Source organism: Marmota marmota, unplaced genomic scaffold (genome assembly GCF_001458135.2).
Source record: "Marmota marmota marmota unplaced genomic scaffold, marMar, whole genome shotgun sequence".
Classification (NCBI taxonomy): domain Eukaryota; kingdom Metazoa; phylum Chordata; class Mammalia; order Rodentia; family Sciuridae; genus Marmota; species Marmota marmota.
The window spans coordinates 3,266,083-3,278,667 of record NW_026000103.1 but is presented as its reverse complement, the minus strand read 5'-3'; the positions used below and the strand labels follow the sequence as shown (position 1 = coordinate 3,278,667).

The window sequence follows — 12,585 nt, the reverse complement described above, 5'->3', positions numbered from 1 at the left end:
GTTTCATTAAAGGCCTTCAGATTTTGATGGCATATAGAGAACTGAGGTTTGGACTTAGGATTTTATGTTAAGGTCGGGTGATTTGATGGTATGGAGGTTAGTATATGTTAGCTTCTTTGGGGGGTTGCTCAAATGCAGGCGGATATTAACAAGAGAATAGACAGGAGTACTTGGGGGTAGTTAAGGGCTTAGGCGGACTATAGATCTATTCATAGTATTCATCTATTTGCATTTAGTAAGTTATACGTAATCTGGGTGTTCATGCTTAAGAGGAAAGATGGGGAAAAGGTAAGGATGCAAACCAAGAAAGAGAGAGGGAGAGAAGAAAGAAAGAGAAAAGAATAGAAATGAAAAGAAATGATAAGAAATAATAATAATAATAAAATGCAGTAAAATAAAAATTACAATTGAAAAAAATTACATTTGAAAAAAAATAATTAAAAGAAAAAAATTTAAAATAAAAAAATTAAAGAATTAAAAAAATGAAACAAGAAAGAAAAAAAAATTCACTGTTAGGCTTCTATTTTCTTAGCTTCCAGCAGGTGGTGCTGTGCCTTCCAGGCCAAGATTTTGCCCTCTGGCTATAGGATACAATCCGTGTGAGGCCACTCCCTCCTCTTTCCCCTGGTGTCTCTCAAAAACCTGTTAGCTTAGGTTTATTCCTGGCCTCTAGTCCCCTGGATTCTCCTGCTAGCCAGGCCTTCCCCAGTGTGATGCCTCTCGGCAGTTCAAACTATACTCTGGGCCTGGGTTTGCTGGGTGTGGAGCGAGGCTATTGGGAACCGGCACCTTATTGATTCCTTCCGCTTACCCTCCCCCAGAGCTGGCAAGACAGGTTTCGTTTTCGCCACTGATGGGAGGGGGAGTTGGAGGTCAGGTGCCTTTACCTTTCCCCACGCCTCTATCCACGCTCACTCTGATAGTCTCGTCCCCGGAAAGCCGGGGAGAGATTTTGTGCGAATTCCCTGCTGTATGGGAGATGGGCTCAATAACACATACCTGTTCTATAGCTGCGCTCTGTCGGAAACTGGCGATGGTGACGTCAGCTCTCCAATATGGTGGCCGCTGGCTTCCTTGGTGACTGTCCAGTTTGGGGGACAGAACTAGACCACTTCCTTCCCCCGTCTCAAACCCCGAACTCAGCCCGGAGCTCAGTGAGGGCACAGCCGGCAGGACTCCACAGAATCTGCAGCGCTGTTTCTGTGCGTTGCTGGCCGCTTCTCGGCGCCCCGCCATCTCTAGCCTCGGGGCGGGCCGCGGATCAATCAGCCTGGATCTCTGGGCCCACAGCTCCCTCGCAGTTGAGACCCAGTAACCGGTCCTCGGTGATGGAAATCCTTCCTCTAGGTTTCAGTGCACCCCAATTTTGCTGGAAATTCCTAACAAGATAGCTTTTGGTCATTATAACTCGTTATTCACCTGCGCAGTGACGCGGTACACGGGGGTGATGCACTCTATTCGCCGCCATCTTCCCCTTTTTTTTTTCATCTTATTAATACCACCTATCTTCAGCCAAAGCTGTCAACCACTGATATTTATAGTTCTGGGAATGGTATTCTGCCCATCCTTCTACAGCATCTAAGTCTCTAAACACTGACACACATTCCCATACTGTCTTGACTCCTCCACTCCTAATAGTGGAGTTCTTACCCCTTCTAGGAACAGCCACAGGGCTGTGTTAGGCCCAGCCTCCCTCTGTGCCCAGTCTTGCTTAGTCCTCCTTTTATCCTTTGATTCTCTTTCTGAGTACCACATGGCCAGGGCTGTGCCATTATGACAGATTAGGCAGGGATTTAGAAGTTTGAAACTAAGTACCAAGTGTTGGAAGTTGGTCTTGATTTTGGCATCTTGCAGGACTAAAGCAAATAAGTTACGTAGCTCACTGTCTATGTGAAGACAAAATTTTTGTTTCTTCAGTGAGTCTAAAAAGAAAAGCAAATCTGAAGAATAGAGTTTATCACCAAGCAATTCATTAGACCTTTGGAGACTTAATTTGCTATGAATCCTATGTCAGTCTTACAAGCTAATTAAAATAAAAGGGAATCTTACAAGTATTTTATTTAGGCAAGTACAGATGTCCCTAGAGGATGAAGATGAAATGTAGGATTCATTTCTCTTATTAAGGAAGTTGGGGCCTAATCCCACATGATCGATTATATAAAGTTTCTGAAGGTTTTATTTTTAAAATCTAGAGTTCCTGCAACAAAATAAACTTCTAATTATTTGAAGGACCTACTAATGATTTTGCATTTAGGGTTTTACCTAAGTAAATTCAGAGATTTAGATTTCAGTTTAGTGTTGAAATTATTTTATTTCATCTTATTTCATACATCCTTTGTCTCATCTGTGACTCTTGCAAATTTTGGACTCTACCCATAATTGATTTACTTAAGCTATAAATTTGCGCTAATTGAAAAGTACTTGCTTTGGATTTAGAATCTCAAATCTTTTCTTTCCTGTTAATTTGTCTATTATAATATTTAGCTCAATGTTCCCAAGCCTTCAGAAGAATTGTCTACCCACAATTGGTTTTCTGATCATCAAACAGTTGAGGTAGAGAGCCCTTTGTTCAGCTGTATTCTCAGATGTGCAATTAGACGACAAAACGAAATAAATTAGAGGTCTGCATTAGGCGGTGCTGCTACTGGGAGAGAGAGGTAGATATTCCTGGAGGTTGTTTCTTTAATTGCTGCCCCATGCTTTCCTGCTAAGATGCAGTCAGATCCCCTCATGTCTCCCAGCCTTTCAGCCTAACCCTCCCTGAGCTGATTTGGGGGAGCCTGTGGCTATGTTGCTCTGCAGGAACCCTTTCCATAATGATCTCTCTCCTCCTCTTAAGTACCTTGAATGAAATTGTTTCTGTTTTAGGCTTAAATGTTATCTGTTGCTTACAAGCTTCATTAAACACAGGCAAAATTCATTACTATGGTGCAGACACTGGGTGGGTTTGTTCCTTGAAAAGCTATAGATTTTTTAAAAATGAAACTTCTAGAATTTGAGGGCTCTCTGATTCCTTCTCAGATTTTATTAGTTACTATAATGATTCTGAGTTTTTTGTTGTGTTGTTATGTTCATTAATTCACTTGGAAAATCTGTAAATGATAATGTGTCAGGCATTATACTGGGTACAAAGTACAGAGATAAATGAGGCTCAGTCACTGCTTGAAAGAGGCTTCCAATTTTGAGGGGGAAAAAAAAGACACATAAATTTGTAGCAAATAGGACATAGTTCTTAGTGCTATGGGGAAAATCTCTGTAGATCTAGGATAGATGCCTAACTCGATTGGATAGATCAGTGGAAGCTTCCTAGAGGAGAGACTACCTGAATTTTTCTCTTGTCTCTGAAAGTATGGATAATGCCGAATTCCTAGCCAAGGGATTTGTTGTTATTTATTGTTATTTTTTATAATGGAAATTCTCTATGTTTTAACTAGGAGAGATTCTAGGGTTAGAAACATGTCTCTAGGCCCTTTAGTAAATAGAGTTCTTCTTAAGGGGCAGCCTCAAGTTTTAATAAAAGCAGGATGTTGAGAAAGAACAAGAAGACTGTCCTTGCAAGTGAGAGTGAGAAGGTGATGATTGCCGGTAGAGTGGGATGAGGGGAAAGGCTGATAGGACAGTGTCTTTGAGTTGGAGAGAGGTTGAACCCCAAGTGGGAGAACTGGGATTAATGGGTAGAAACCATGGGTAGACAGATTCCGGCTCAATATAGAAAGAACTTTTGGCTATCAGAGGTGTTAAAAAAAAAAAAAGACCCCAGAAATTACTGAATTCCCTATCACTGCCCACATTGAAACAGGCTAAACCCACAGTTCCCAGCTGTCATGTGAAGAACACTAGTCATCTCTTGAGTTTCATAGCAAGCAATGCGTTACTAACAAGATCTCTTTTTAATGATGTCACTCTTACTTAGATTCCAGAGATGTCTCTCTAATGGGAGCAAAGGAATAAAAGTGCAGCCAACATGTTTAGAGTAGCACACATCTCTGAGTGGGCAAATGGGTGCCCACCATGCCAATTGTGTATCCTTCATGGAGTGTGGTGACAAAGATGTGGCTCGTGGGACTGAGATACTCAACTGTTGGTATAAAGCTGTGAGAGGGACGGGAGTCCTACAGATGATGATCTTCAATGGCATTTTTCTGCCTGGCCTAAAATTTCATGAAGACAAGCTTCCTTTTGACTACGTGTTTATAGTACATTTCCACACTATTTGTATTAAAGGCAGTGTTCAAGTAGATTAGCAAAATAATGGTAAGAATGATAATGGTCAATGATAGAATAATCTCGACCTAATACTTTCTTTTCTTTTTTTTTCACCATCCTTCTAGTAACCACACCTTTGCTAATATTATATTTTGAAAACATTACCAAACTTTCTGAATACATAGGATATCTTCCTTTAAGCAAGGCAGTTTGGGGACAGGCACAACTAATTTTTGGGTTGTAGGAAATGATTAAAAGCCTCACTGTTGGATCAGCCTGGATCTTCCTGCCAGCCTTTCCCAGGTGCTGTTTTCTTCATGTCTCTGTGACTTGCTTATTTAATTATTCTCATTCCATGGTTCTCAAGTAGGTGTGTATACATTCCTAGTAATTGCATTTTCTTAACTTTGGTGATAGAAAACTTAAGAATTTGAAAAGATTTTAATGTTCCATGTGACATTTTAACTTCTTTCATGTAACCACCATTCATTACCCCATATCCAAGTGGGTGCTTAATTCACGTATTTATTATCGATTGCCAAACCCACCAACTACCTGTGCTCCATTTAAGATGTCTTACATTCTCTTAAACTCTGCTTTGCTTCCCTGTGGCAGCATCTGGTATGATTTGGCATAAGACAGTAGGAAATCATGTCTTCCAGTACTTTTGTTGCTCCATAAAGAATGCCACATTGTTCATGTGTGCACCCTCTAAGTCCAGGAAGCATTGACTTATGTTTTCTCTAGGAAAGAAAGGTAACATTCAGGTGGCCCTGGACCGGTAACCCCACTCTGGTCAAGTCAGTGCCTTCAGGTATCTGGTATCTTGTCTCTGCAGACTGAGACAGCTGGTGAAACAATCAACTTCATTCATGGATTCAGTATGGCATACTTAGTGAAACTGGCACTGTAGATCAGGGATGAGCAAGTTGTTTTGGGCTTTTTGGGGCCGAGGGCCTCTGAGGTCTCTTTTGCAATTCCTCATCAGTGCTGTTGAAGCACAAAAGCAATCATCAAGAGTGTTTAAATGAATGAGTGTGATTATATTCTCATAAAGCGTTGTCTGAGGACATTAAATGTGAACTTATAGAATTATGAGCAATATAGTAGTCTTATTTTAATTTCTTTTTCCATTTAAAAAAAAATGTAAGAATAAGTAGTGACCAGCCTCATCTGATTCATTGACTACAGTTTGCCAAACTCTGACTTAGCATGAAGACAAAACTATTATAGTAAGTAAAGAAAGTTGACAGCTATTTTTGTCCCTCTCTGAAGTTGTAAATTATAAGACTGGATAGTAGAGAAAGGACCTCTTAACTCTAAAATATTCACAGTTGCTAAAATCTTGGCATTGAGAAAATTGAAGGAAAATACCCAGAATGTATGCCCATGATTTTACCTTTAGGAAAAAACCTTATTTCACCCAAAGGTTTTTATTTCCTAAAAGCATGCCTATATTTACATATATTTATGATTTCACCTCCTTTAAAGAGCCTTACTCTACCATCCTCCTTACTAGTCCCAGGCAAGAATAGTTAGCTCAGGAGCTCACAAAAATGGAAGTTGCTGTAATTTAGGATGATCAAAGCTTATTTTTAAGTAATTGGAAAATTTGGGAATTGAAGAAATAAAGAACTATATGTCATAATTTCAAAGTTACACTGTGTTTTTCTTAAGTGGGAATAAACTCTTGCTTATAATAAATGAGGTAAGGGTACATCTTCTTCATGTTCATTTTATCAGTTCTGATAATAAGAGAATATGTTCTTGCCTGTTCAGGTATAGCTTTCCTAGCCAGTACCTTGCAAGGCACGTTTAGGATTGTGATCCATGGCTTGTCTGTGGCCAATACAGTATAACTTAGCAAAAGTCCTGAACGTTATTATTGAGGACAGAGATGGAGAGAGATGAGAAGTTAGTCAGCCTCCTCCTGGCAGATGACTCTGGAATAGCAAATGGTCATGAGACAATTCAGCTCTAGTATTCTTTCTTAGAAACCTAATCCATGACCTTGAGTTTGCTTCCCATAATAACACTAGCTGTCTGACCTTAGGGAGCTCCTTCCCTTTTCTAGGCCTTAAGACTCTCACTTTTGAAAAATCAAGGTTTGGACTAATTGTGCTTCTGGTCTCTTCTTATTATGGTTATTAACTTAATCGAGTGATTATCTGTCAGAGTACATAAAGATCAAGGGCCCATGGATGGATTTGCTAAAAGCTGTTCCCTGTTGGTGTATGTCGTGAAAAGAAAATACACAAATAATTCTATTGGATAAAGTTTTTTTCCCCAAAGATGGACTTACAAAGAAGCCCATTTTATGCTCTTATGCTCTGATCAACAGTGTTTGGATAGAGCTGGTTCTGTAATGATGTCTGGATTAGGTAACCAGAGAGGTTGAAAGAGTCAGCCTCAGTGGACAACAGGCCCTGTAATGGTCCTGGGAGACTTTGGTCAAGTCATCAGTGACACTGGAATAGTTTCTATTCCCAAGTCTTTTTAAGGTTGAATCCCCTCTAGGTACCCAAAATGGTACTCTAATATTGGTATCTCCAAGATCCCTGTGCCTCTGGGACCACTGGCTTTAACCAAGTGAATGGCCTCTCTGTAGAGAGCCTTAGTAGTTAAGCTCAATATTTACAAATCTTGGTAAGGGCTAGGGATTCCCCACTTGAATGACAACTACTTTTCACAGCCTTCCTTGCTGAATCTCCTGTGGACAATGTGAGGTGTGTGCTGTTGGCACCAGCTTCTGCAGAGGCACCTTTGGAACTGAGAATTTGTGGCCCAGCAGCCCAGCATGGGAGAGCCCTCCTTCTGTAGGGCTCAGGGTGGAATAATTTTTGTGATTGGACTTTATAGAATTTGAGGACGTTCAAAATGAAACAGAAGATGGGATGGCAGCTGCTTTCCTCCTGACCTTTTTGGTTGACTGCTGTCAGGTTCCTTGTCCATGTGGGGGAGGGTACAAACTCCTTCTCAACCCTGACTTGGTATCTCTTCTCAGGCTGGGGCATGCCCCTGCTGCCTGTCTTCTAAGGAAGATATAGGGTAGTGTTTAGGAACACAGTCTCTGGAGCAGGTGTCTTAGGCTCTATTTCCTCATCCATGTAACAATATTTAAATCCCTTAGACTGGTTTCTGACAAATAGAAAACATCTTGTGATAGTAATGATTATTATTATTATTAAGGACAGAGATGGAAGAAATTTAGAAATAATTGGTGTCTCCTAGCAGCAGATGACATCAGGGTCATCTGACAGTTCCAGTCTTCTGGCACTCCTTCTTAGAAACCTTGATTTTTGGAACTGTTTTCCTTCCTATCATAGCCAGAGGATTTCTGGGTATATCCGACATCTTCTTCCTTAATGCCTGTCATATAGTTAGCAGGTGATCTGCATTTGTCTTCCAACCACTCACGTTCTATGAAGCTTCTGCATGTTTGTTCTGCATATACCCTTTGGATTCATTGTCCTGACCCTAAACCATTCCATGACTTGAGGATATAGATACTGACTGACGTTTTACTAATACTACCAGGACCTCCATGTGTGGTAGCAGAAGGTATGCAGTGCATAACTCCAAGGGCTACTGTTCTTTTTAGAACTAATCTCCGAACTATATGTTCCAACCCAAAACATCTTAAAAATTTGAGTCAATCACTCAGAATAGCCAAAGAAATCCATAGCAAGAAAAGTGAAGCAAGAGGCATCACAACACCAGACCTTAAATTTTACTGCAGATTGTTCAGGTCCTTGGCCCATTTGTTGATTGGGTGGGAGGGAATGGGAGGGAGAAGGAGAATTGCGCGGAAGATGAAAGGAGGCCCTCTTCGTTATACAAAATACATGTATGATGATGTGAGGGGGAAAAAAAGAAATGTGTCACATTAGATTGGGTAGAGAAAAATGATAGGAGGGGAGGGGAGGGGAAGGGGGGTTAAGAAGGGCAGAGAATAAAATAGACACTAGTATTGCTGTATGTATATATGTGTCTGTATAACCAATGTGATTCTGCAATCTGTACACTCTGAAAAATGAGAAATTATACCCCATTTGATTCAAATGTATGATATGTCAAGATCATTGTACTGTCATGTGCAACTAATAAAAAATAAATAAATAAATAAATAAGTAAAAACTAAAAATACACAGTAGACTAGTAGAATGCAACTGAGGTGGACCTTAAGTCCTTCTTGTCAAAGAATATTCACAATTATCTGTAAAGCCTAATAACTTATTTTCCCTTTTTCTACTATATATCTGTATGATGCTGGATTTCCTTGATATACTTCAGCACAAACCAATACATTGCAACAGACTGAATGTGGAAGCTGCTAGAAGATTCCAGCTGACTCCCATTAAGGAAGACATTTAAAAGATTTGTAAAACTGCCACTTTTTTTTATTCACAATATCTTTTCTGAAAATATAGATTTTTTAAAAATAGAAGTGTTAATTATGCTTACATTCACTGCCTATATTATTGTTATTTCAAAATAAATTAACAAAAACCTCAAAAAAAAAAGAAAGTAGAGATTATCATGCTAAGTGAAATAAGCCAATCACCCCAAAACAGGCTGAATATTCTCTCTGATATGTGGTTGATAACTCACGATAGGGGTGGAGTTTAGGGAATAATTGAAGTACTTTGGATTAGACAAAGGGGAATTAAGAGAAGAGAGAGGGAATGGGAATAGGAAAGATAGTAGAATGAGTCAGACATTACTTTCCTATGTGTGTATGTGATTACATGACCTATGTACTTCTACAAGTACAACCAGAAGAAAGAGAAATTATATTCCATGCATGTATAATATTTCAAAGTACATTCTATTGTCATGTATCACTAATGAGAATAAATTTTAAAGAAGTTGAGTCAATCAAAAGGACTTGGTACAAGACTCCATTGCAAGCTGGTTAATCTGAAATAGTATGCTTTTAAAGGTAGTTTTATACCATGATTCCTTGACAAAAAAATTTGTTTCCTCTGTTTATCCCTGTAACAGTGCACACACACAGAGTTATGTGACGGTCATGGAATGGGAGATTATTAAGCATTGAAAACTGAACTGCAAGATGAAACCTTTTAATAGGCAGATTATGAAATACAAGGAGGTTTACGCCATGCAAGGCTGATTTTATATGTGTATACAATAAACTATGGAAGCTTTTTAGATTTGAGGGAGGAGCCCTTGATCTCCAATTTTCATGCACTTAATATCCAAATTTCACCATTAAAATCGCCTCCTATGCCTGATACGTATGCCATATAGTACATGCATGTACCTGGAACACATGGCTGCATTTATTTCCAACAGTCATTTTCCCTGTAGTGTGAATGAGTGTACCATATGTGTTGACAACAAAGGATTTGGTGGAGCAAGGTGGAGGGGATCTGGTTGCATTGAGTAGTTTCCATCATCTCTTCCCATGGGAAGACGGGCCTGACAGGGAGGGCTTAGTGAACAGCAAGTGCTGACCACACAGAATTTTTTTGAGATAGACTCTAACATCACAGTTTTTATTTAGAGTTTACCTTATGTTCAAGGATTGGTCAAATATGTTAACTGAAGATTTTTGTATCCTTAGGATGTTCTCAGAAGTTAAATAAAATCTTTCCCTCTCACACTTGAGTAAGCAGAGTTGATACTGCATTCTTTTCTCTTTTTCTGTCATTTATTTATTTACTTATTTGGTAGCAGCAGTTGAAACCAGGGACACTTGACCATAGAGCCATATCCCAGGCTTTTTAATTTTTTTAAATTTTAAAATAGGGTCTTGTTAAGTTGCTTAGGGCCTCACTAAATTGCTGAGGCTGACTTTGAACTTGTGATCCTCCTGCCTCAGCCTCCCAAGCCCCTAGGATTACAGGCAGGCCCCATCACACCTGGCACATTATTTTTTCTTTCGAGCAGTGAAATCTGCCACCATACATGGCTCTTCATAGAAATCCATTAAATGCCTCTGGAAAAAAATATGATTCACTGTCTCAATCTTATTTTTGCCAGAAGATAATGAAGCATATTTTGAAACAAATTTTAGGCAATTACTAGCTTCCTCCTCGAATAAATATGTTTTTCAGATCTTGATAGACAGTCATTATTCCTTTTAGCATCTCCCCACAGTCCCTCACCTTCTACTGATGGACTTGATATTACTCTGTTGTCCCAATAGTGGTTTTCTATAGACTTAACAAAAACACTAATGATTTCTGTCATTCAGGATGTGTATTTTCTCATTTCAGAAAGTGGATGTCACCAGCAGGGCTGTGATGGAAATAATGACTAAAACAATTGAATACCTTCAACCTAATCCAGGTAAGGGATTGTCTTACCTGTATTTTGGCACGCCTCCCAATTAATCTTTAGCTTCTCTTTGATAGACATTTTCAGTTTGGTGGGCTTCTTTCAGTCTGCTTTTCTGGAGGTTCAGTGACATCACATATAGTGCTTCAACTGGGGGAGGGTGACTTTTTTATTTTATTTTTTTTAGAGAGAGAGAATTTTTTAATATTTATTTTTTAGTTTTTGGTAGACACAACATCTTTGTTTGTATGTGGTGCTGAGGATCGAACCCAGGGCCACGCGCATGCCAGGCGAGCACGCTACCGCTTGAGCCACATCCCCAGCCCAGGAGAGTGACTTTTTAAAGCTCACTTTGCAGTAACCAGAGGATCTGTGATATTTTATCCAACCATGGTGTATTTAACAAATGGTGTGCATGGACAGCTTGATTGACATATAATGTCATGTCTCATGCTCTCATCACTTGACCTTTAATTTGCAAGAGATGGTAAGGAATAAAATGTGTGTATTTTTAAGATAAGATATAATCCCAGAAGATGTGAAAAAAGTAGGAAGTTGGTGAAATACAAAGGGTTTTTGTTCTTCTGGCATCAGAGTGTTGTCTTTGATTCTGATTCTTCTAACCTTAGAGGAAAGAATTGTAATAGAAATAATGCAGCTATACTTTGAAAAGAGAACCAGGTAGAACTGGCTCTTTCAATAGGCTCAAGGTGTAGCAAAGTAGAGCAACCTATATCATAAGCCTCTTCATTATACTTTCTCTATATCTGTTCCTGACCACAGGGTGTAAAACTCAAAGCAGGGCCAAATATACGGATATTTGGAAGCATTTGTTTTTGAGACTAGTTTCTTTGGGAGTTTTAGGTTGGACTGCCATGTCCCTGGTGGTTCTTGGAAAGATGGTACAGGCGACTGTCTCAGCCCCAGTGGGTTTGGATACAGAGCCTAAGTGGGCAAGAAGCAAGGAAAGTGGAGTGTGTGAGATCAAATGAAGTCCCAGTGCTCCTAGTAAGGCTGCTACTCTCTCCTGCCCCCACCCCCCGCCAGCCCCCATGTTGCAGCTTTCAATCACATTTTGTTTACCTATGGCAGCACAGCTGCTATTTTGAAGATGAACAAACTATGTGGGAATAACATTCTGTTATCTTTTTCCTTCTTAAAACATGCTAGAGATGAGATAATGTGAGGGTGGAAAATATAGAAAAAAATATGGGAAAGGATGGGGACCAGGAATTTAATTGATAGCAGACCAAAGAAGTTTTCAAATGGTTATTAGCAAGTTAGATAAAAAATAACAAAATACAAGCCCCTAATTTTTACCCAAATCCTTCTTCATAACCTTTTTATTCCACAGAAATACAAAGATACCTTAGCTGTATGCTTAGGCCATAATATTTAGACAATAGTAATTGGTCAAATTTTGAAAAGAGAACTACTTATCCTGCTTCACCCCAGGAAATAATTGTTTTGGGCAAGAAACTTTTCTCTTTATTTTTGCATAGGATATTAAAATACCCTATGATTTCCTGGGATTCACACATGAATTATGCTAGTAATTCACAGTTTTGGGCTAAATATAGGGGACAGGGAGAGAAATGTAATGTTTATTGAGCAATAATGCATTTTCAGCACAGTGCTAGTTACAATCACTGTCTCATCTTTTAAAGTGAACATTTTCTTAATATGAAAATGAAATTCAACTGAACAATTTATAGTGTAAAGAATGGACTGAAAATTCACTGTGTTAACAAATCCTCTTTGGGAACCTGTCTTTTTCCTGAGTGTAATAGAATTATACTGTGTCATGGATAGGTGTAGGGAGTTGAATAGTATGTTCTCCTGCACACCCCCCACCCCATTCAGGTCTACCCAGAACTTCAGAAAGTGACCTCATTTGGAAATAGGATCTTTGCAAATATAATTAGTTAAGAATCTTGAGATGAACTCCCTGTGAATTTAGAGTGGACCCTAAATCCAAGAACTGGTGCCCTTGTAAGAGAAGAAGAGAGAGGACACAGAGAGACTCAGAAGACAACTATGGGAGGAATGAGAGCAGAGGTGGGAGTTGTGACACCT

The 12,585-nt window shown here is 39.3% G+C and overlaps 1 protein-coding gene across 1 annotated transcript in view; it reads left to right on the top strand.

Annotated features, from left to right (window-relative positions):
• Sh3gl2 (SH3 domain containing GRB2 like 2, endophilin A1) overlaps positions 1-12,585 on the top strand; it is a 58,420-nt gene that overhangs the window by 8,982 nt on the left and 36,853 nt on the right. Inside the window, exon 2 of the mRNA XM_015502574.2 lies at positions 10,449-10,521. Within this exon, the coding sequence (XP_015358060.2) occupies positions 10,449-10,521 (73 nt within the window). The remainder of the gene's footprint in view (positions 1-10,448; positions 10,522-12,585) is intronic.